This window comes from Salvelinus fontinalis, unplaced genomic scaffold (assembly GCF_029448725.1).
Source record: "Salvelinus fontinalis isolate EN_2023a unplaced genomic scaffold, ASM2944872v1 scaffold_0315, whole genome shotgun sequence".
NCBI lineage: Eukaryota > Metazoa > Chordata > Actinopteri > Salmoniformes > Salmonidae > Salvelinus > Salvelinus fontinalis.
Genome location: NW_026600524.1, coordinates 52,086 through 78,393, shown reverse-complemented (window position 1 = coordinate 78,393; position 26,308 = coordinate 52,086). Strand labels below are relative to the sequence as shown.

Sequence of the window (26,308 nt, the reverse complement as noted above, 5' to 3'; positions counted from 1 at the left end):
CTTCTGCACTAAAATCTTTCACACTGCTGCCACTACCACACAGTATCTTCTGGGATGTCCGCTCCATTAGTGCAGTACAATTAATGACCATGACAATAAATGCAAGAAATCTTAAACATATCTTCTCTGGATCTCTGTCTTCAGTCTTACTCAGTGGGGGGGGCTCCCAGTCGAATCACTCTCCCTTGGGCTATCATCTACATTCCTCACTGCCTCAGCATAGGAAACCTTCTGCAAACCCCCAAAATAGCTGACATAACCTAAACCTGACAGGTAAGAACTCTCTATTCAAGCTCAACAAGATATTCTGGGTATTCTCAGTCTCAGTCACGGGGTCTACTTCTCACCAACCGAGGACGTAAAAAACACCAGAAATATTGTTTTTCAGATCTACACTCAACACCTCCCGACTGATCACTCCTTTGAGAGGCACCCTGCTCCGCAGAGCAAAGCACACCACAGGTCGAGCCCTGAGATGTGTGATGTGGAGCACCCTCTGCCTCTGGATGCACACAATCTAAACAAATCCACTTCTCGAACATGTGACGTATGTAACAGTTCCCAGTTTGTTCCAAGCCCAGCTTGACACAGCAAATGGGTCGGCCAAAGAGCAGGGATCCACTTTTTCCCCAAATCTCACTCCTACACGTCCAAAATCATCTCTGGTATGATCAGGGCCAAGGCTGGAAGTCTCTACTATAGCTGCCGCTGCAGGCATTTCATCCTGGCTAGGCTTCATTTCAGAGCAAACATTACTGGAGACCGACTCCACCTTGAGTTTCTAAACAGAGCTAGCAGAATGATGGGGTCCAAGATCCTCAAGAGAACAAATAGATTTGTTTTTAAATTGACTTGGCTTGTATGCAGCAGACAAAGGTTTGTACTCAGCGCCATTACCTCGGTTTCGCATCATCGCACTTCCACCATGTTTTGTGGAACATAACTAGCCTATTTGTACACAGGAAGCTAAAATCAGGAAATAAGTAGGAATTGTATTAATATGCTCATACAAACATGTAAACGAGTGTGTGTGGTATTATAACAGCAAAATTATACATTTTAATTGTTAAATGTATTCTTTTGAGTCTACTGTGATAACTTAATGTTGTGTCTGATAATGTGTGAAACATAACTACTGAGACACAAGAAGCAACAATCAGGAAATAAGTTGGACTTTTATTAATATGCTAATACAAACAAATGAAACATGCGTGTGTTTGGGTTTGAGAGAGAGAGAGAGAGAGAGAGAGAGAGAGAGAGAGAGAGAGAGAGAGAGAGGAGAGAGAGAGAGAGAGAGAGAGAGAGGAGAGAGAGAGAGAGAGAGAGAGAGAGAGAGAGAGAGAGAGAGAGAGAGAGAGAGAGAGAGAGAGAGAGGAGAGAGAGAGAGAGAGAGAGCAGAGAGAGACAGAGAGAGAGACAGAGAGACAGAGAGAGAGAGAGAGAGACAGAGAGAGAGAGCAGAGAGACAGAGAGAGAGACAGAGAGACAGAGAGGAGACAGAGAGGCAGAGAGGAGGAGAGAGGCAGAGAGAGACAAAGAGACAAGAGGACAGAGAGATTAATATTGTTGTTGTAGTTGTTGTTAATGGTAATCCCATGTCCACTACTACTGTTATTATTGCTGTTGGTCCCACCATTTATTTATATATAAATATATATATATTTTGTATATATATACATATATGATCCCAGAGCTGACTAAATTGCTATCTGACCCTAAACAGAGAATATGAATTGGCTGATTATCTCTACTCTGTCAGAGATACGAAACAGAGACAGACCCTTACCAAGTACAGGCTGAGTGACCACCAATTGGCAATAGAAACCGGCAGACATAAAAAGACATGGCTACCCAAAGACCCTACTCATGTATGTGGTCAGTGCCTGACAGGGGAGGTAGAAACAGATATGCACTTTCTCCTTTACTGTGATAAATATTCCTCACCAAGAGATTCATTATTCACAGAAATGACTACATTTATTCAAAATTTTAACTTATTAAACCCAGAGGAAAAACTAAAAATACTCATGGGCGAAGGACGAATGGCTCCTCTTGCAGCCAAATATGCATTTGCCTGCCATAGCCTGAGGGAAACTGAATAATAACATCTGCATAGTAAGCAGTAACTTACTTATTATGACTGTTATTCTTATTACTGTTATTGTTATTACTATTATTATTGTTGTTTATCATTCCAAATAGTAGTGGTATGGGTGGTAATGGTAATAATAGCAGTTTAATGATGGTGGTGGTGGTAGTAGTGGTAATGATTATAGTAGTTGTAGTACCGATGTAATGGTGAAGATGACCGTTATTTAGTTATAAGTTAGTTATAGTTTCATTTTCTTAATTTTTTTATTTATTTATTACATTACATTCGACTATTGACTGTTACCATTTTATTGTTACTATTTTCATATTTAATTTTGTATTATTATTTACTGCCATTCTATATTATTATTTGTCATTGTTTATAATTGTATTACAATGTATATTGTATACATTGTTGCTTTGGCAATATTGACACAATGTTTTTCATGCCAATAAAGCAGCTTGAATTTGAGAGAGAGAGAGATGTTGTCAGTATGTTGTCATGGTGATGTTAAACCACTTTCTCACAAATCCAGTTGAGTATGCTGTCACACGACAAGTCATTCCATGCCTCCAGAGGACGCTGATCATTACGTATCTCAACACAGTCCTCCTCACCATTTTCTGGTATGCCACCACCATTATCAGGCTGTGGGTAATACCAGTACCTACAGGGTTAAAAACAGTCAGATATCATGGTTAATACCAGTACCTACAGGGTTAAAAACAGTCAGATATCATGGTTAATACCAGTACCTACAGGGTTAAAAACAGTCAGATATCATGGTTAATACCAGTACCTACAGGGTTAAAAACAGTCAGATATCATGGTTAATACCAGTACCTACAGGGTTAAAACAGTCAGATATCATGGTTAATACCAGTACCTACAGGGTTAACAACAGTCAGATATCATGGTTAATACCAGTACCTACAGGGTTTACAACAGTCAGATATCATGGTTAATACCAGTACCTACAGGGTTTACAACAGTCAGATATCATGGTTAATACCAGTACCTACAGGGTTAAAACAGTCAGATATCATGGTTAATACCAGTACCTACAGGGTTAGAAACAGTCAGATATCATGGTTAATACCAGTACCTACAGGGTTAACAACAGTCAGATATCATGGTTAATACCAGTACCTACAGGGTTAAAACAGTCAGATATCATGGTTAATACCAGTACCTACAGGGTTAAAAACAGTCAGATATCATGGTTAATACCAGTACCTACAGGGTTAAAACAGTCAGATATCATGGTTAATACCAGTACCTACAGGGTTAAAAACAGTCAGATATCATGGTTAATACCAGTACCTACAGGGTTAAAAACAGTCAGATATCATGGTTAATACCAGTACCTACAGGGTTAAAACAGTCAGATATCATGGTTAATACCAGTACCTACAGGGTTAAAAACAGTCAGATATCATGGTTAATACCAGTACCTACAGGGTTAAAACAGTCAGATATCATGGTTAATACCAGTACCTACAGGGTTAAAAACAGTCAGATATCATGGTTAATACCAGTACCTACAGGGTTAATAACAGTCAGATATCATGGTTAATACCAGTACCTACAGGGTTAACAACAATAAGACATCACAGTTACAACATCATAATCCTAAATAATATACAGAAATGTTTCATAGTTAGTTGTCTTGACTGGTATCATCAATATCAGTAACCTGTATAGGAAAAGATTGAAAGGAGCCTTATTGACAGATTAGTTATCATCTCTCACCCTGTGGTCAGTGGAGTGCCGTCCACCCATTTCCAGGTCCTCTCATTAACAGAATCGGTTAGACCAATCCAGAATCTCTTCTTGAGGTTGACGAGAAATGTCTGTTGTTGAGAAAGATAAATAGATATTCATATGTTTCATAATATCTAACCGTGTGTGTGTGTCTCTCTCTCTCTCTCTCTCTCTCTCTCTCTCTCTCACCTGTTCCTTATCACTGTTTATGATCACCAGATCTGCTCCTCTCTCCAGACAGTCCTGTCTGCTCTCCTTCCAGGTTTTAGACTCAGTAGACAGGAAGTACCAACTTGATTCAAACTTCTGCCAGCCTTCAGGACAGGTTTGTTCTACAAGACGATTAACATTAATTTCCTTCAACTTATCACCCTGTACTCTTAATGAAAGAACACAGACTCATGATCACGTCTGTGATGTTAATGATAAGTAGTTTACTCACTGAGATTGGAAAGCTTGCTGCTAAGAACATCTCTCTCAGTCTGTAGCTGGTCTCTTTCTTTAGTCACGTTGTTATAACTGGTCTGTAGCTGGTCTCTTTCTTTAGTCACGTTGTTATAACTGGTCTGTAGCTGGTCTCTCTCTTTGGTCAGGTTGTTGTAACTGGTTTGTAGCCGGTAACTCTCTTTAGTCAGGTTGTTATAACTGGTCTGTAGCTGGTCTCCCTCTTTAGTCAGGTTGTTGTAGCTGGTCTGTAGCTGGTCTCTCTCTTTAGTCAGGGTGTTGTAACTGGTCTGTAGCTGGTCTCTCTCTGCAGATGAGTTCTTTGAGATGTTGCTGTCTGCAACAACAATAAAGAAGAAGTTGCTTACTAAAATTGATCACATCAGAACTACTAAATCTGAATTATAAGAACTATTTAAACAGTGAACAAAAATGTAAATGTAACATGTAAAGTGTTGGTCACATGTTTCATGAGATGAATTAAAAGACCCAGAAATGTTTCATACCCACAAAAAGCTTATTTCTCTCAAATGTGTTTACATCCCTGTTATTCAGCATTTATCCTTTGCCAAGATAACCCATCCACCTGACAGGTGTGGCATATCATGAAGCTGATTAAACAGCATGATCATTACACAGGTGCACCTTCTGCTGGAGACAATAAAAGGCCACACCTGTCAGTTTTGCCACAGATGTCTCAAGTTTTGAGGGAACGTGCATCTGGCATACAAACTGCAGGAATGTCCACCAGAGCCGTTGCCAGATAAATTAATGTTCATTTCTCCAACATAAGCTGACTCCAATGTTGTTTTAGAGAATTTGGCAGTACGTTCAACTGGCCTAACAACCGCAGACCACATGTAACCACGCCAGCCCAGGACCTCCACATCTGGCTTCTTCACCTGTTGGATCGTCTGAGGGAGGGTGCTGAGGAGTATTTCTGTCTGTTATAAAGCCCTTTTGTGGGGAAAAACTCATTCTGATTGGCTGGGCCTGTTTCCCCGGTAGTTGGAATCTGGCTGCCAAGTGGGTGGACCTATGCCCTCCAAGGCCCACCCACGGCTGAACCTCTGCCAGTCATGTGACATCCATAGACTAGGGCCTAATTAATTGAATTCAATTGACTGATATGAACTGTAACTCAGTAAAATCTTAGAAATGTTTGCATGTTCCATTTATATTGTTGTTTAGTATAGATTTAATGTAGACTTACAGTAGACAGCCAGGCCTATGATCCCAGCCAGTAGGAGAACACACAGCAGCCCCAGACACACTGCAGCAACTCCAGAGGGTCTCTTCCACCACTGAACATGTACTGAATCACAAATTATTAAAGATCTTTGGTAATATGTTTTACTGTATCCAGGATTGAGACAAATAAAACTGTAGTATTACAGGGTAATCTCACCTGTTTAATGTTTTGTGTGTGTAACTTAATTGCGTGTGTGTGTGTGTGTGTGTGTGTGTGTGTTACCTGAGTGCTGGTCTCCTGGTCCATTATTAGGAGCAGTGTCTGCTGTCTCTTCTCTCTTGGTGCTGGTCTCACCGTCTCTCAGGGTGTCTGCACTGACATAGATATCCACAATCCTCTCCTTCATTTCATCTCTGTTAAACTTGACCTTCTTGGTCATATCTGGCACAGCATAGATGGCCTCAGACATCTCCAAAAACTTTCTGTGTTTCCTGTCTGTACTCTGAGTCTGTGTCTGTAGCTGCTCCGCGAATGTGTCTGTTTCTGTCTCTGCTCTGAGTCTATAACTCACTGTTTATGATGTCATCCACAGAATAAAAGGGAAATGTAGAAAGAGGAAGATAATAAAAGTGTAACATAGAGGTTGAGTTTGGGACAATTTCTGCTCCAGTACATCTTTATAGCTGATTCCTGAGAACAGAGGACTTTCTTATCAGGAGAAACTGTATAACCTCAATTTCCGTCTACTGCACAGGCCTCATGTTGTGTCTACTGTCCTGACCTCATGTTGTGTCTAATGTCCTGACCTCATGTTGTGCCTAATGTCCTGACCTCATGTTGTGTCTAATGTCCTGACCTCATGTTGTGCCTAATGTCCTGACCTCATGTTGTGTCTAATGTCCTGACCTCATGTTGTGTCTAATGTACTGACCTCATGTTGTGTCTAATGTCCTGACCTCATGTTGTGTCTAATGTCCTGACCTCATGTTGTGTCTAATGTACTGACCTCATGTTGTGTCTACTGTACTGACCTCATGTTGTGTCTAATGTACTGACCTCATGTTGTGTCTAATGTCCTGACCTCATGTTGTGTCTAATGTCCTGACCTCATGTTGTGTCTAATGTACTGACCTCATGTTGTTTCTAATGTCCTGACCTCATGTTGTGTCTAATGTCCTGACCTCATGTTGTGTCTAATGTCCTGACCTCATGTTGTGTCTAATGTACTGACCTCATGTGTCTACTGTACTGACCTCATGTTGTGTCTAATGTACTGACCTCATGTTGTGTCTAATGTACTGACCTCATGTGTTTAATGTCCTGACCTCATGTTGTGTCTAATGTACTGACCTCATATTGTGTCTAATGTACTGACCGCATGTGTCTACTGTACTGACCTCATGTTGTGTCTAATGTACTGACCTCATATTGTGTCTAATGTACTGACCTCATGTGTCTACTGTACTGACCTCATGTTGTGTCTAATGTCCTGACCTCATGTTGTGTCTAATGTACTGACCTCATGTTGTGTCTAATGTCCTGACCTCATGTTGTGTCTAATGTACTGACCTCATGTTGTGTCTACTGTACTGACCTCATGTTGTGTCTAATGTACTGACCTCATCTTGTGTCTAATGTACTGACCTCATGTTGTGTCTAATGTACTGATCTCATGTTGTGTCTACTATACTGACCTCATGTGTCTAATGTACTGATCTCATGTTGTGTCTACTATACTGACCTCATGTGTCTACTGTACTGACCTCATGTTGTGTCTAATGTACTGACCTCATCTTGTGTCTAATGTACTGATCTCATGTTGTGTCTAATGTACTGACCTCTTGTGTCTAATGTACTGACCTCATGTGTCTAATGTACTGACCTCATGTTGTGTCTACTGTACAGACCTCATGTTGTGTCTAATGTACTGACCTCATGTTGTGTCTACTGTACTGACCTCATGTTGTGTCTAATGTACTGACCTCATGTTGTGTCTAATGTCCTGATCTCATGTTGTGTCTACTGTACTGATCTCATGTTGTGTCTAATGTACTGATCTCATGTTGTGTCTAATGTACTGACCTCATGTTGTGTCTAATGTCCTGATCTCATGTTGTGTCTACTGTCCTGACCTCATGTTGTGTCTAATGTACTGACCTCATGTTGTGTCTACTGTACTGACCTCATGTTGTGTCTAATGTACTGACCTCATGTTGTGTCTAATGTCCTGACCTCATGTTGTGTCTAATGTCCTGACCTCATGTTGTGTCTACTGCACTGACCTCATATTGTGTCTAATGTACTGACCTCATGTTGTGTCTAATGTACTGACCTCATGTTGTGTCTAATGTACTGACCTCATATTGTGTCTAATGTACTGACCTCATGTGTCTACTGTACTGACCTCATGTTGTGTCTAATGTACTGACCTCATGTTGTGTCTAATGTACTGACCTCATGTGTCTACTGTACTGACCTCATGTTGTGTCTAATGTACTGACCTCATATTGTGTCTAATGTACTGACCTCATGTGTCTACTGTACTGACCTCATGTTGTGTCTAATGTACTGACCTCATATTGTGTCTAATGTACTGACCTCATGTGTCTACTGTACTGACCTCATGTTGTGTCTAATGTACTGACCTCATCTTGTGTCTAATGTACTGACCTCATGTTGTGTCTAATGTCCTGACCTCATGTTGTGTCTAATGTACTGACCTCATGTGTCTACTGTACTGACCTCATGTTGTGTCTAATGTACTGACCTCATCTTGTGTCTAATGTACTGACCTCATGTTGTGTCTAATGTACTGATCTCATGTTGTGTCTACTATACTGACCTCATGTGTCTAATGTACTGATCTCATGTTGTGTCTACTATACTGACCTCATGTGTCTACTGTACTGACCTCATGTTGTGTCTAATGTACTGATCTCATGTTGTGTCTAATGTACTGACCTCTTGTGTCTAATGTACTGACCTCATGTGTCTAATGTACTGACCTCATGTTGTGTCTAATGTACTGACCTCATGTTGTGTCTAATGTACTGATCTCATGTTGTGTCTAATGTACTGACCTCATGTTGTGTCTAATGTCCTGACCTCATGTTGTGTCTAATGTACTGACCTCATGCTGTGTCTAATGTACTGACCTCTTGTTGTGTCTACTGCACAGGCCTCATGTTGTGTCTACTGCACAGGCCTCATGTTGTGTCTACTGTACTGACCTCATGTTGTGTCTAATGTACTGACCTCATGTTGTGTCTAATGTCCTGACCTCATGTTGTGTCTAATGTCCTGACCTCATGTTGTGTCTAATGTACTGACCTCAAGTTGTGTCTAATGTACTGACCTCATGTTGTGTCTAATGTATTGACCTCATGTTGTGTCTAATGTCCTGACCTCATGTTGTGTCTAATGTACTGACCTCATGTTATGTCTACTGTACTGACCTCATGTTATGTCTAATGTCCTGACCTCATGTTGTGTCTAATGTACTGACCTCATGTTGTGTCTAATGTCCTGACCTCATGTTGTGTCTAATGTCCTGACCTCATGTTGTGTCTAATGTCCTGACCTCATGTTGTGTCTACTGTACTGACCTCATGTTGTGTCTAATGTACTGACCTCATGTTGTGTCTAATGTACTGACCTCATGTTGTGTCTAATGTCCTGACCTCATGTTGTGTCTACTGTACAGACCTCATGTTGTGTCTACTGTACTGACCTCATGTTGTGTCCACTGTACTGACCTCATGTTGTGTCTAATGTCCTGACCTCATGTTGTGTCTAATGTCCTGACCTCATATTGTGTCTACTGTACTGACCTCATGTTGTGTCTACTGTACTGACCTCATGTTGTGTCTACTGTACTGACCTCATGTTGTGTCTACTGTACTGACCTCATGTTGTGTCTAATGTCCTGACCTCATGTTGTGTCTAATGTCCTGACCTCATGTTGTGTCTAATGTCCTGACCTCATGTTGTGTCTAATGTACTGACCTTATATTGTATTTCTAATGTCCTGACCTGATGTTGTGTTTCTAATGTCCTGACCTGGTCCTCTCTTTGTGGCTGTGTTTTTTTTTTATACTGGTCAAACCACAACTGAGTGAGACCAATAAAACCTGTTGGTTGTACTCAATATCTGACACCAGCACCTGTATTACAGTCTGGAGCTTTTTTTGGTTGAGCCTTTGTAGGCTATTTCATGGTATGGCGTTGTATATTCCCGTAAGCTTTAAGGGTTTATTTGACCATATATGGTTAACCTCTCTAGGGAGTGTGGGACGCTACCATCCCACCTGGCCAACATCCAGTGAAATTGCAGAGCGCCAAATTCAAAAACAGAAATACTCATTATAAAAATTCATAAAACATAGAAGTGTTATACATCGGTTTAAAGATACCCTTCTTGTTAATGTCACAACGTCTGGAGTGGCGGGTGCGGAGTCAAACGCAGAGAGCAGAGGATACTGGGGAAACCGTCATTTATTTCGGTTTCCAAAGCTGACGCCAAAGCTAACGCCCAAAAACAACAGGCAAAATTTATCCAAAGTTGTCCAACCCAAACACAGGGCACAAACGGACAGGATCACTACACGCACAACCTGACTAACAGAAAACAAGCCCGCACAAAAACAGGCTTAAATAGACATGAATCAAAAACAAAATAAGAGACAGGTGCAACCAATAAGACAAAACAAACAGAAAAGGAAAAGGGAATGGGTGGCGGCTAGTAGACAGGCGACTACGACCGCCGAGAGCCGCCCGAACAGGCAGGGGAGCCACCTTCGGTGGAAGTCGGGACAGTTAATCCAACCACTGTGTCAGATTTCAGAATGGCTTTACGGTGCTGTAGTTAACTCTAGGGAAGTATTAACAAAATGACACGGGAAGTTGTGGCTACGCTAATATAAAAAATATAACAAGTTTGCATACATCTGTGCGTACTTGTGTGCATGTGTGCGTGTGAGAGATTGTTACAGTGGTTATTGTTAAACCATTTTCTGCAGCACAATATAAATCATTTCATGTCTCTATATGGTCATCTTGTCCAGAGTATATCTCAACACGCTCCTCCTACCCAGGGAATTGGACTTGCTAGTTGTAATGATGGACAGGACAATATCATACAAGGAAGACATAGATCATAGAGGGGAAGTGGAGAACAAAGGCTAGCTGTTAACATATATAACATATCATATGTAACAGCCCCAAGATAATTCAGGGGGTTTCCAGAACTCCCCCTTCCTTTCACCTTTCTGCTGATTTGGACCCGCTGTTTACTCCCAACTATAATTCAACATGTTCAGGAGGTCCAGGACAACAGACATGGGTCATTATAATGTCCAGACAATATATTTGACACGACAAACTGCTCCAAGTGGATATTGAGGGTGGGTAGTCTTAAACAGTGAGGAGGAGATGGCGACAGAAACGGACGCAGCTCTGTTCTCTCTTAATGAACCTGATTGGTCGAGGAGGTTTTGAGTGCAGCTGGTTGAACCACTTAAAATAACAACTTTACTTCCCTCTTTTGAGACCCATATAGCAGAGTCTGATGTACTATCTTCATGTTGCAACTGGTAAACAGGAAGCTACAATGTCAGGAAACAAGTAGAACTTTTATTAATATACTAATACAAACAAATACAACATTTGTGTGCATGAGTTTGAGACAAAGATAGAGAGAGACAGAGGCAGAGGAGGAAGTTGTGTGCACTGTAGGCTACTGTATGTGTTACATCATGTTGTCATGGTGATTTTAAAACACTTTCTCACAAATCCAGTTGAGTTTGCTGCAACATGACAAGTCATTCCATGCCTTTAGAGGACTCTGGTCTTTGTGTATCTCAACACAGTCTTCCCCAGTAATACCTGCATTATCAGGCTGTTTGGCATACCAGTACCTAAAGGGTTAACAACAGTTAGATATCATGGTTAATACCAGTACCTAAAGGGTTAACAACAGTTAGATATCATGGTTAATATCAGTACCTACAGGGTTAACAACAGTCAGATATCATGGTTAATACCAGTACCTACAGGGTTAAAAACAGTCATTATATCATGGTTAATACCAGTACCAACAGGTTTAACCTCTCTAGGGTACGTGGGACGTAGCATCTCACCTGACCAACATCCAGTGAAATTGCAGAGCGCCAAATTAAAAAACAGATATACTCATAATACAAATTGATAAAACATACAAGTATACAAGTGTTATATATCGGCTTAAAGATTAACTTCTTGTTAATCCAGCCGCTTTGTCAGATTTCAAAAAGGCTTTACGGCGAAAGCATACCATGCGATTATCTGAGAACAGCGCCCAGCAGACAAATCATTACAAACAGTTACCAGCCAAGTAGAGGAGTTACACAAGTCAGAAATAGTGATAAAATTAATCACTTACCTTTGATGATCTCATATGGTTGCACTCACAAGACTCCCATTTACTCAATAAATGTTCGTTTTGTTTGATAAAGTCCCTCCTTATATCCAAAAACCTCCGTTTTGTTCAGTAATCCACAGGATCAAAGGCAGTCAGTCACAACAGACAGACGAAAAATCCGAAAAGTATCAGAAACATGTTAAACAATGTTTATAATCAATCCTCAGGTTGTTTTTAGTCATAATAATCAACAATAATAACATTTCAACCGGACAATAGCTTCTTCAATATAAACGGAAAACAAGAAAGGTGTGCTCTCGGTCGCGCGCATGAAAAACCTTTGGGACACTGCAGTGTCCACTCATTCAAAGTGGTCTTACTCCCAAATTTTTCAGAATACAAGCCTGAAACAATTTTTAAAGACTGTTGCCATCTAGTGGAAGCCATAGGAAGTGCAATTTGAGTCCCAAGTCAATGGATACTGTAATGGAATTCAATAGAAAACTACAAACACAAAAAAATCCAACTTCCTGGATGAATTTTTCTCAGGTTTTCGCCTGCCATATCAGTTCTGCTATACCCACAGACTATATTTTAACAGTTTTGGAAACTTTAGAATGTTTTCTATCTACAAATTATATGCATATGCTAGCTTCTGGGCCTGAGTAGCAGGCAGTTTACTTTGGGCACGCTTTTCATCCGGAGGTGAAAATAGTGCCCCCTAACCTAGTGAGGTTAATTAGAGGCATTTCGGACATCCAACTAGCCAGGGTTGTGCAAGAGCGCTGAGGCTGAGAACAATTTGGTATTGATCAAAGGTTATGGCTGCAGTCCCGATATCGGGACCAATATGACAACAGCCAGTCCAAGTGCAGGGCGCCAAATTAAAAAAACAGAAATCTCATAATTAAAATTCCTCAAACATACATGTGTCTTATACCATTTTAAAGGTAATCTTGTTGTTAATCCCACCAAAGTGTCCAATTTCAAATAGGCTTTTCAGCGAAAGCACTACAAACGATTATGTTAGGTCCCACCCAGCTAAATATAGCTTCACAAAAACCAGAATAGAGATAAAATTAATCACTAACCTTCGATTATTTTCATCAGATGACACTCATAGGACTTCATGTTACACAATACATGCATGTTTTGTTTGAATAAATTCATATTTATATCAAAAAATCTGAGTTTACATTGAGGCTTCAAGATTCCCTAAATGCAATAACATCAAGTGACTTTGCATAGCCCATCGTTTCAACATGAATACTCATCATAAATAGAGATGATAATATAAGTTATACACATTGAATTATAGATATACCTCTCCTTAATGCAACCGCTATGTCAGATTTAAAAAAAACTTTAAGGAAAAATAATTGAACGCTATAATCTGAGACGGCGCTCAAAGTAGCATATCACAGCTGCAAAGATAGCGTCACTATAAACAATAAAATACATGATAAATATTTCATTACCTTTGTTGGTCTCGATCAGAAAGCACAGCAGGAATCCCAGGTCCCCAATAAATGTTTGTTAGGTTCGAAAAAATCCATTATTTATGTCCAATTGTTAGCGCGTTTGGTAAACATGTCCAAACGCTAATTCTGGTCAGCTTCATATCGGACAAAAACTTCAAAATGTGATATTACCGGTCGAAGAAACATTTCAAACTAAGTACTGAATCAATCATTAGGATTTTTTTCACATATAGCTTCAATAAAGTTCCAACCGGAGTATTCGCTCTTGTCTGCGTGAGCAATGGAACGTCAGTGGCTTGCATGAGGAAGTGGCATGATAAGCGCATGGCTGCTTGATGGACACCTGAATGATTCTGCTCTCATTCTATCCCACAACATCATAGAAGTCTCATTGGAATTTCTATTGATTGCTGACATCTAGTGGAACCCCTAGGCAGTGCAACCTCAGTCATAACTCAATTGGATTTCTTAAAGGACTCTGGTGAATACAGACAAGCTCAGATTTCTGACTTCCTGTTTTGATTTCAACTCAGGATTTTGCCTGCCAATATGAGTTCTGTTAACCTTTCACGAGTCACAAACCCGGATCCGGGACCCCCCCCATCAGGGATCCCCCCTGTCGCTTTAGCCTAGCCTAAAGCGACAGGGATATCATATAATCAAATGTTCATGAAATCACAAGTCCAAGACACCAAATGAAAGATACAGATCTTGTGAATCCAGCCATCATTTCCGATTTTTTAAATGTTTTACAGGGAAGACAAAATATGTATTTCTATTAGCTAACCACCATAGCAAAAGACACAACTTTTTTTTGTCCACCATTTTTTTACTCCATCAGTAGCTATCACTAATTCGACTAAATAAAGATATATATAGCCACTAACCAAGAAACAACTTCATAAGATGACAGTCTGATAACATATTTATGGTATAGCATATGTTTTTTTAGAAAAATGTGCATATTTCAGGTATAAATCACAGTCCTACATTGCAGCTGCAATCAGAAATAACGTTGGAAGCAGCCGGAATAATTACAGAGACCGTCGTCAATTACCAAAATACTCATCCTAAAACATTTCTGAAAAATACACAGCATACAGCAAATGAAAGCCCAACATCTTGTGAATCCAGCCATCATTTCTGATTTTTAAAATGTTTTACAGGGAAGACACAATATGTAAATCTATTAGCTAACCACGTTAGCAAAAGACACCACTTTTTTTACTCCACCATTTTTTTACTCCATCAGTAGCTCTCACTAATTCGACTAAATAAAGATATATATAGCCACTAACCAAGAAACAACTTCATAAGATGACAGTCTGATAACATATTTATGGTATAGCATATGTTTTTTTAGAAAAATGTGCATTTTTCAGGTATAAATCACAGTTCTACATTGCAGCCACCATCACAACTCTCACCAAAGTGACTAGAATAACTACAGAGAGCAACGTGTATTACCTAATTACTCATCTTAAAACATTTCTGAAAAATACACAGCGTACAGCAATTGAAAAACACAGATCTTGTGAATCCAGAGAATATTTCAGATTTTCTAAGTGTTTTACAGCGAAAACACAATATATCGTTATATTAGCATACCACATGAGCTAACATCTCCCCAGCATTCAATCAATGCAAAAGGGGCGATAACGTTATCGCCACCAAAATATATTAATTTTTTCACTAACCTTCTCAGAATTCTTCAGATGACAGTCCTGTAACATCATATTACACAATGCATATAGAGTTTGTTCGAAAATGTGCATATTTAGCCACAAAAATCGTGGTTATACAATGAGAAAAGTAGCTAAACTGGGCAGAAAATGTCGGGCGCCATCTTGGAGAGTGACTTAGTCTAATCATTAAATAATCATAAACTTGACTAAAAAATACAGTGTGGACAGCATTTGAAAGACAAATTAGTTCTTAATGCAATCGCTGAATTACATTTTTAAAATTAACCTTACTGCGCAATACAAGTTGCGCCAAAGCGAATCTACCCCCCAAAAAATGGCAGCTTATGCGTTTAACATTTTTCAACAGAACAACGATTTATCAGCATAAATAGTTCTTACTATTAGCTGAGCTTCCATCAGAATCTTGGGCAATGTGTCCTTTCTCCGGTCTAATCGTCTTTTGGTCGAAAGATGTCCTCTTGTCCTGTCGAAATGGCCACTAACGTTCGGCATGTACAGGAAAAGTGTCCAACTCTTGAAAGTGCGTCACAAAGAAATGCCAGAAAATCGCAATAAACTGATATAAACTGAAATAATTCGGTTCAAAATAACAAGATTATGATGTCTTTAAAGCTTATATCGAATAAAAACATGACCGGAATTATCTAAGGAGCTAAAACCAGAGCTTCCACAACGATACGCAAAGCTCCTCTTTGCGCCCGAGGGAAGATCCAAAAGAATGGCCATCGTGATTCCAATCAATTTATAACCTTTGGGAACTACGCAGAGAGTCCATTTCAAGTCTCCCTATTCGCTGACACCCAGGGGAAGGCGTATGCAGTGCATCTCAACCAATAGAGGACAGGCAAATTAATACACAGGTCTCAGAACAGCCAGTACAATTCTGAATTCTGACATACACATAGGAAAATTGCTCTAAGTCGAGTTCTGTTTCACCCACAGACATAATTCAAACGGTTTTAGAAACTAGAGAGTGTTTTCTATCCAATAGTAATAATAATATGCATATTGTACGAGCAAGAATTGAGTACGAGGCAGTTTAATTTGGAGACGAATTTGGACTATGTCGAAATGGCACCCCCCTAGTGGCAAGAAGTTAATCTCACAGACATAATTCAAACAGTTTTAGAAACTTTGGAGTGTTTTCTATCCAATACTAATAATAATATGCAAATATTAGGAACTATGACTGAGGAGCAGGCCGTTTGAAATGGGCACCTTTCATCCACACTACTCAATACTGCCCCTGCAGCCATAAAAAGGTATCTCCTATTGATAAATCTAACTTGTTCTATTCAGACTAACATTCTAAATTCAGGTCTAATGTAGTGTTGATAAATGAGGCCCCAGGTCTTTCCCTCTCTTGATACAGTACTGTCTGCTGTCCAGGTTTTGGACTTGGTGAAGTTGTAGTACCATCTCTCTCCCTCTGTTGCTGGTCTCTCTCTAGTCAGATTGTTGTAACTGGTCTGTAGCTGGTCTCTCTCTAGTCAGATTGTTGTAACCGGCCTGTAGCTGGTCTCTCTCTGTAGTCAGGTTGTTGAAACTGGTCTGTAGCTGGTCTCTCTCTAGTCAGGTTGTTATAACTGGTCTGTAACTCGTCTTTCTTTAGTCAGGGTGTTGTAACTGGTCTGTAGCTGGTCTTTCTTTAGTCAGATTGTTGTATCTGATCTCTAGCTGGTCTCTCTCTGCAGTGGAGTTATTTGAGACATTGTTACCATCAATAACAATAAAGAAGAAGTTGTTCACTAATACAGATCATAACTGAACTAGCTGGTCTCTCTCTTTAGTAAAGTTGTTGTAACTGGTCTGTAGCTGGTCTCTCTTTAGTCAGGTTGTTGTAACTGGTCTCTCTCTTTAGTCAGGTTGTTGTAACTGGTCTGTAGCTGGTCTCTCTTTAGTCAGGTTGTTGTAACTGGTCTCTCTCTTTAGTCAGGTTGTTGTAGCTGGTCTGTAGGTGGTCTCTCTTTAGTCAGGTTGCTGTAGCTGGTCTGTAGGTGGTCTCTCTTTAGTCAGGTTGTTGTAACTGGTCTCTCTCTTCAGTCAGGTTGTTGTATCTGGTCTCTGAGTTATTAGAGACGTTATCTTCAACAACAATAAAGAAGAAGTTGCTCACTAAAATGTATCGCATCAGAACTAGCTGGTATCTCTATTCAGTAAGGGTGTTGTAGCTGGCCTTTTTTTATTTTTTATATATACATTTTTACCCCCTTTTCTCCCCAATTTCCTGGTATCAAATTGGTAGTTAGTCATGTCTCATCGCTGCAACTCCCTACGGAGTCGGGAGAGGCAAAGGTTGAGAGACGTGCTTCCTCCAAAATTACAACCCAACCAAGCCGAACTGCTTCTTGACACAATGCCTACTTAACCCGGAAGCCAGACACACCAATGTGTCGGAGGAAACACCGTACACCTGGCGACTGTGTCAGCGTGCACTGCGCCCGGCCCACCACAGGTGTCGCTAGAGCGCAACGGCACAAGGATATCCCTGCCGGCCATACCCTCCCCTCACCCGGATGACTCTGGGCCAATTGTGCGCAGCCCCGTGGGTCTCCCGGTCGCGGCCGGCTGAGACAGAGCCTGGACTCAAACCCAGAATCTCTAGTGTCACAGCTAGCACTGTAGCCGTAGCTGGCCTTTCTGCACATGTGTCATGGTGCTGATCTGATTGTCCCTCAGGGTGTCTGCACTGATGTAGATATCCACAATCCTCTCTTCCATCTCACCTCTGTCACACCTTGTTGGTCATATCTGGCTTGGTATAGATGGACTCAGACATCTACAACAATGTTTTATAACTAAAGCTACGGTGCATTAAAGAAGGGTTTCCCAACCTCGGTCCTGGGGCCCCCCTGGGTGCACGTTTTCACTTTTGCCGTAGCACTACACAGCTGATTCAAGTAACAGGACCGAGTTTGGGAAACCCTGCCTTAGAGTACACAAGACAATTTCAGTGGTTCAGGAGAGTATCTCTGCCCTGTGTCTGATTCCGAAGCTGACTGCTTTTGACCATGTTGTAGGTGTTGGGGGTTATCCACAGAGCACAGGAAGTATCAAATATCAAAAGAGGAAAATAGCAGCAGCAACAACATTTACATGGATTTGTGGAACAGAAACATGTCATGGCTGGTTATACAGTAACAGTCCTGGCTGGTTATACAGTAACATGTCCTGGCTGGTTATAGTTGGGACACTTTCTTCTTCTTCTTTCACCTTGTTATCTGATTCCTGAGTAACTTCCTGGTCTATTGGGGGAAGCTCCACCCACATACTGTGAAGCAACAAAAGAGAAACATACACATGTATACACACACTAGGTAACATAGGCACTATACTCACACGTACACATGGATTTTGTGTTGTAGATATGTTGTCGTAGATTAGGGGCCTGAGGGCACACACTTAATGTGTTGTGAAATCTGTTGTGAATGTATTGTAATGTTGTTAAAATGGTTTGCTTCTTAATTTTGCGGGACCTCAGGAAGAGTAGCCGATGCCTAGGCAGGAACTAATGGGGATCCATAATAAATACAAATAAATCCATGGCCTTTTTATATTTTTTATTTATTTATACATATATTTGTTTGCCTTCACCTCCCTTATCTCACCTCACTTGCTCACATTGTATATAGACTTATTTTTTTCACTGTATTATTGACTATATGTTTGTTTTACTCCATGTGTAACTATGTGTTGTTGTATGTGTCGAACTGCTTTGCTTTATCTTGGCCAGGTCGCAATTGTAAATGAGAACGTGTTCTCAATTTGCCTACCTGGTTAAATAAAGGTTAAATAAAAAAATAAAAAATTAAAAACATACACCAGACACACACACACCATCTTATATGGTCTCTTACTACTCTATAACACTGATTAACATATTGGATGTATACATGTTAATAATGTCTCTGGATGATTTAAAAAATTACGAACAACCAGACCCTGGTTTAAATACTCTTTGAAATCTGTCAAATACTTTGAGCTTTCGGGACAATTCTATTGGTTCCATTAAGCCAGGCAAGTTCAACCAAGAACAGCTAAATTATTTGGGTTTTATTCATTAGGCATCAAACAGAAGAAAACAAACTGAAACAGGGAGTGACTAACTGTGCCTGTCCAATAAGAATAACATGTTTTCATTTGACAAACATTTTACTATGGTGTCTCCTAATGAATACGTGACCCAGGTCTGATAATAACCACCAACCACTGACAGACATACAGACAGACAGACAGACAGACAGACAGACAGGAAGCTGTTATTAAAGGAAGTCAGTGGTATGGCTAAATATGAGTTGGCACAGCAACGCATGCTGAAATCAACTGAAATTACAATACAATAGGTGTTCCAACAATAACTTCCCTAATCTGACTCTGTCCCAAATGGAACCCTATTTCCTACATAGTGATGGACCCTGGTCAAAAGTAGTGCACTATACAGGGAATATGGTGCCATTTGAGATGTACCCTTCATGTCATTATTCACATTCTATGTAGGTCTTATGTACTGTATCTGTCCTGAAAACACAGGCCACTTTTCATCCATGGATATAAGGTCACCACAAGTACAACAGGACTTCTATAAAGAAAAAGGCTTAATTTTAAACATCAATAACATTATTTTATTTAATCATAAAACATATATAATCTGTTCAATTTCTGAATTGGTTAAAATTAGGTGAAGGTTAGGGTTAAGGTAAGGGTCAGTTTAAGGTTTTGTCTATAATCTGTATGTCAATGTGATGCTGGTCAGAAAAGTCCCTCATGTTGGGTATAATAGCCCGTCTGGTGTTCAACCTTCCCAAGTTCTCTCACGTCACCCCGCTCCTCCGCTCTCTCCACTGGCTTCCAGTTGAAGCTCGCATCCGCTACAAGACCATGGTGCTTGCCTACGGAGCTGTGAGGGGAACGGCACCTCCGTACCTTCAGGCTCTGATCAGGCCCTACACCCAAACAAGGGCACTGCGTTCATCCACCTCTGGCCTGCTCGCCTCCCTACCTCTGAGGAAGTACAGCTCCCGCTCAGCCCAGTCAAAACTGTTCGCTGCTCTGGGACCCCAATGGTGGATCAAACTCCCCCACGACGCCAGGTCAGCGGAATCAATCACCACCTTCCGGAGACACCTGAAACCCCACCTCTTTAAGGAATACCTAGGATAGGATAAAGTAATCCTTCTAACCCCCCCCCCCCCCGTAGAGTTAGATGCACTATTGTAAAGTGGTTGTTCCACTGGACATCATAAGGTGAATGCAGCAACTTGTAAGTCGCTCTGGATAAGAGCGTCTGCTAAATGACTTAAATGTAATGTAAATGTAAATAATACCTAATTTTATAAGTGTTTGTCTCCCCCTACTGGCTGTTTTCTACAAGCTCAGTTTCTTCCTTCTATTACTGTACCTTGACCCATAGAGATAGATAGAGGACTCATCTTTATATTTGACAATATGGGTAGCACCATTGAGGCTACAACCCATAGGAAAACCCACCCAGTTAAAAACTTTGACTACTTTAAAAATGGTGGAAGCCCAGGTTTTTTTCTCGGTGGAGAGGAAGTAGGAATTGGAATCAAAGTATTAAGTATCTGCTCTGTTGAAGAGCAAAGGTGAACACATTGAGAAACTTTGCAACAAACCATTGCCTGAAGATGGTCTCTCTCTTCAGTCAGTCAGGTTGTTGTAACTGGTCTGTAACAGAGGAGGAACTTAGCTACTGTACACAGATAACATCTGAATTTAGACCTTGTTGTGAAAGTCTGATATAGTGTAATGATTAGACAAGAATACACTCACAGACTAGTCTCAGGGAGATGTTGAGAGTGACTTGTAGAACACACAGAATCCCAAAGCTCACAGCAACCATCCTGTAGAGTGTTCTCCCTGAACCCTCAGGTCCTGAGGAGATACACACTGATGGGAGAACACACACACACACACACACACACACACACACACACACACACACACACACACACACACACACACACACACACACACACACACACACACACACACACACACACACACACACACACACACGTATAAGAGGGTGGGGGTGTGACATAATCAGCCACAATAGGACTGTTTCTCACAGCTGTTTTATGATATAAAGTCTAACAATTCATTCTTAAAGATGATAACTTATAAATGCCTCATGAACTTAGTTAAACAATTGTAACACATCAGAACCCAAAATATACGTTTTTTATTCCATTATTTGTCAGCAATGATGTTGTAAACAAACTGTATGTATATCCTTAAAACATGGTTGAAACTATAATGTTGATGTGATGGATGATCAGTCGTGTGTCTGTTTGTGTCTCTGGAGACGGACGGACTGTTTGTTTTCAAAGGTCAACTGATTCACAAAGAACACCCTGTCTCAGTCTCAGAACCAAAAGCAGAGCAGAGTTACACATGCAGGAGACAAACTCGGTTTTATAGAGGCCCGTCCGAAAGAGACAATGTACAGTGAAGGGCTGAAAGGGTTGTGGGTTACATGGTCTGTTACACATTACAGTGTAAGGTCCTGTGTGGCTCAGCATCTGCAGGGCTGTGGGTTTGACTCCCGCAGGGATGAAATGCACTTAAAAGTCTATGCATTCACTGTCAGGTAAGATGCTTTGAATAAAAGTGTCTCCTCTGAAAATGAAATGGTGAAACACTAAACATGAGGGTTTTACACAGATTCTGGGACTGACAGGGTTAAAGGTCTATGCATTCACTGTCCTGGAAGTCACTTTGATAAAAGCTGTCCTGGAAGCACTACTTGGCTTACAGTACTTTCAGGGCTTTCTGCGGAAGCATCCCATTCAGTACGGCAAGGGATGTCGACGAATCCGTAGAATCCGTAATCATTAGTCCAAAACGTTTTGCAACGGAAATAGTTTACTCCAAACGGAAAAAGATTTTCAAACGAAAACAAGATTTTCTATTGGACAAATTTATCTGGGTCCGTCCCCGTTTGGTTCTGTTTCGTACTGTTTGGCTCTGTTTGGTTCTGTTCCGTACTGTTCGGCTCTGTTTGGTTCCTAGTGAACACGCCTTGTTGTCTCCTCCTGTAGTTTATTGGCTGTAGTGTCTGGGGCCAGAGTCTGGGACTTGGTGATGACGAGAGCTCCCTGATGAAACCACACTGACCCTGGACACCGACTGTGCTGGTATTGGTCGCCTCCAGCAGACGGCCAGGAAGGGACTGTTTTCCTTGGATACGGTTGCCACAGCAGCATCAGCAGGACATACTGGAGACAGAGAGTCAGAGGGAGAGGGGAGGGGCTGCTGGCTGCATGTTGATTGTAACGGAGGCAGCTGGCTGATGGTATAGACGTTGGATGGGACGGTGATGCACTCATCTTTGCTTGTCAGATGTTTTTGAGGGTATTCCACACATACCTCTACAGCAGTAGGATGCATGAAGGGGAGAGTGTATGTGTGTGTGTGTGTTTGTGTGAGTGTCATGTCAAATATTGTGTGTGTGTGCAGCAGTGGAGGCTGGAAGGCTGCTGAGGGGAGGACGGATGATAATAATGGCTGGAATAGAGTCAATGGAATGGTATCAACCACATCAACGACGTGGTTTCTATATGGTTGATATGAATACCATTCCAAACATTATTATGAGCCGCCCTCCCCTCATCAGCCTCCACTGGACCGCAGTCTACATGTGCCCCCACTTCTGTCAATAATAAAACAGGTGCCCCCACTCACCTCACTTTAGACACAGAGCTAGATTGTATAGAATGGTATGAATGGTTCCACTCCTGAATTGTGCCTGTTCAGCTTTCCAACGATAGAACATAAATCTAAATACTTTGGGCTGTGAGACTATGAGAGGAATTCTAGCCCTTCACTGAAGCATGTTCAACAGGTATAAGTGTCTGATTGTTCCCTAGTTCATGGCAAGAGGGGGAAGTGGATAAGATGAACTCAGCTAAATGTTTCTCTAGCCTTGAGGTCTCCTGGTCCTGGTTTGCTTTCATTCCTTCATTCTTTCTTTCTTTCTTTCTCTCTTCTTTCTCAGGAAACGACTCTGCATTCCAACCCACACAGGAAGCAGACAGGTTAGGAAAACTTAGCAAGACACTAGAGAGGGACAGACGGAGTTTCCAATAGCTCAGATGGATAAACCAGGGTCTGTAGTTTTACAACACCAGGGTCTGTAGTGTTACAACACCAGGGTCTGAAGTGTTACAACACCAGGGTTTTAGTGTTACAACACCAGGGTCTGTAGTGTTACAACACCAGGGTCTGTAGTGTTACAACACCAGGGTCTGTAGTGTTACAACACCAGGGTATGTAGTGTTACAACACCTGAAGTGTTACGACACCAGGGTCAGTAGTGTTACAACACCAGGGTCAGTAGTGTTACAACACCAGGGTCAGTAGTGTTACAACACCAGGGTCTGTAGTGTTACAACACCAGGGTCTGTAGTGTTACACCACCGGGGTTTTAGTGTTACAACACCAGGGTCTGTAGTGTTACAACACCAGGGTCTGTAGTGTTACAACACCAGGGTCTGTAGTGTTACAACACCAGGGTCTGTTAGTGTTACAACACCAGGGTCAGTAGTGTTACAACACCAGGGTCTGTAGTGTTACAACACCAGGGTCAGTAGTGTTACAACACCAGGGTCAGTAGTGTTACAACACAACTGGTCAGGATGGATGGAAGGAGAGACAGTAAGAGAGAGAGAGAAAGAGAGAGAAAAGGAATAAAGGACAACCGGTGACAGGGGTTTTGCTGAGTGTAACAGTGATTTTTCCTCTGACAGAAGAGTCACCGTAGTATTACAGGGAGCAGCGTTACCATGACACAGACTGGCTGTAGAGGGCGACAGAGAGAGAAACTGTTCCTTCATAAACTCACCTCTTTGCAGAGAGATTATTACTTTAAATTGTCAGCAGGTGGCGCTAAAACTCTTTCATTCCCTCAAGGCCCATCAAGGAAAATGTATCACTTCCTGCTTCACCTGCAGTGCAGAAGAGAAAGTAGGATATGAGTCAGACCTGGATTGAAATATGTAGGAGTATTAGAATATTAGTATTTGAAAATACATGCCAATACTAGACTACCAATATTAAACTACATGCTAAAGGCATTGCAGAAAAGTTATTGTGCAACAGGGGGATCAAATTAACATCCTACACCTGTATACAGCACTATCCCAACACACCCACCACCCCATCCCTCTACTTGTCCCTATCAGATCCTACACCTGTACACAGCACTTTCACCAACACACCCACCACACCATCCCTCTACTTTGGCCCTATCAGATCCTACACCTGTACACAGCACTATCACCAACACACCCACCACTCCATCCCTCTACTTGGCCCTATTAGATCCTACACCGGTACACAGCACTTTCACCAACACACCCACCACACCATCCCTCTACTTTGGCCCTATCAGATCCTACACCTGTACACAGCACTATCACCAACACACCCACCACTCCATCCCTCTACTTGGCCCTATTAGATCCTACACCGGTACACAGCACTTTCACCAACACACCCACCACACCATCCCTCTACTTTGGCCCTATCATGTGCTACATCAGGCTGTCGGCCTGGGAGGATGGAACCCCTTCTCTCAAACCCCCTGTAGATCTTCTGCACTAAAATCTCTCACACTGCTGCCGCTACCACACAGTATCTTCTGGGATGTCCGCTCCATTAGTGCAGTACAATTAATGACCATGACAATAAATGCAAGAAATCTTAAACATATCTTCTCTGGATCTCTGTCTTCAGTCTTACTCAGTGGGGGGTGCTCCCAGTCGAATCACTCTCCCTTGGGCTATCATCTACATTCCTCACTGCCTCAGCATAGGAAACCTTCTGCAAACCCCAAAATAGCTGACATAACCTAAACCTGACAGGTAAGAACTCTCTATTCAAGCTCAACAAGATATTCTGGGTATTCTCAGTCTCAGTCACGGGGTCTACTTCTCACCAACCGAGGACGTAAAAAACACCAGAAATATTGTTTTTCAGATCTACACTCAACACCTCCCGACTGATCACTCCTTTGAGAGGCACCCTGCTCCGCAGAGCAAAGCACACCACAGGTCGAGCCCTGAGATGTGTGATGTGGAGCACCCTCTGCCTCTGGATGCACACAATCTAAACAAATCCACTTCTCGAACATGTGACATATGTAACAGTTCCCAGTTTGTTCCAAGCCCAGCTTGACACAGCAAATGGGTCGGCCAAAGAGCAGGGATCCACTTTTTCCCCAAATCTCACTCCTACCCGTCCAAAATCATCTCTGGTATGATCAGGGCCAAGGCTGGAAGTCTCTACTATAGCTGCCGCTGCAGGCATTTCATCCTGGCTAGGCTTCATTTCAGAGCAAACATTACTGGAGACCGACTCCACCTTGAGTTTCTAAACAGAGCTAGCAGAATGATGGGGTCCAAGATCCTCAAGAGAACAAATAGATTTGTTTTTAAATTGACTTGGCTTGTATGCAGCAGACAAAGGTTTGTACTCAGCGCCATTACCTCGGTTTCGCATCATCGCACTTCCACCATGTTTTGTGGAACATAACTAGCCTATTTGTACACAGGAAGCTAAAATCAGGAAATAAGTAGGAATTGTATTAATATGCTCATACAAACATGTAAACGAGTGTGTGTGGTATTATAACAGCAAAATTATACATTTTAATTGTTAAATGTATTCTTTTGAGTCTACTGTGATAACTTAATGTTGTGTCTGATAATGTGTGAAACATAACTACTGAGACACAAGAAGCAACAATCAGGAAATAAGTTGGACTTTTATTAATATGCTAATACAAACAAATGAAACATGCGTGTGTTTGGGTTTGAGAGAGAGAGAGAGAGAGAGAGAGAGAGAGAGAGAGAGAGAGAGAGAGAGAGAGAGAGAGAGAGAGAGAGAGAGAGAGAGAGAGAGAGAGAGAGAGAGAGAGAGAGAGAGAGAGAGAGAGAGAGAGAGAGAGAGAGAGAGAGAGAGGAGAGAGAGAGAGAGAGAGAGAGAGAGAGAGAGAGAGAGAGAGAGACAGAGAGAGAGACAGAGAGACAGAGAGAGAGAGAGAGAGACAGAGAGAGAGACAGAGAGACAGAGAGAGAGACAGAGAGACAGAGAGAGAGAGAGACAGAGAGAGACAGAGAGAGACAGAGAGAGACAGAGAGATTAATATTGTTGTTGTAGTTGTTGTTAATGGTAATCCCATGTCCACTACTACTGTTATTATTGCTGTTG

The 26,308-nt window shown here is 41.4% G+C and overlaps 1 protein-coding gene across 1 annotated transcript; it reads right to left on the bottom strand.

Annotated features, from left to right (window-relative positions):
- Window positions 1-2,602: 2,602 nt before the first annotated feature.
- Window positions 2,603-5,961, bottom strand: LOC129845474 (C-type lectin domain family 10 member A-like). The gene is made up of 6 exons (XM_055913418.1): window positions 5,783-5,961; window positions 5,514-5,638; window positions 4,299-4,637; window positions 4,046-4,188; window positions 3,845-3,945; window positions 2,603-2,759 (listed from the first exon to the last, which is right to left on the bottom strand). The coding sequence occupies exons 1-6, from the start codon at window positions 5,959-5,961 to the stop codon at window positions 2,603-2,605; spliced, it is 1,044 nt and encodes a 347-aa protein (XP_055769393.1).
- Between the last annotated feature and the right edge of the window lie 20,347 nt (window positions 5,962-26,308).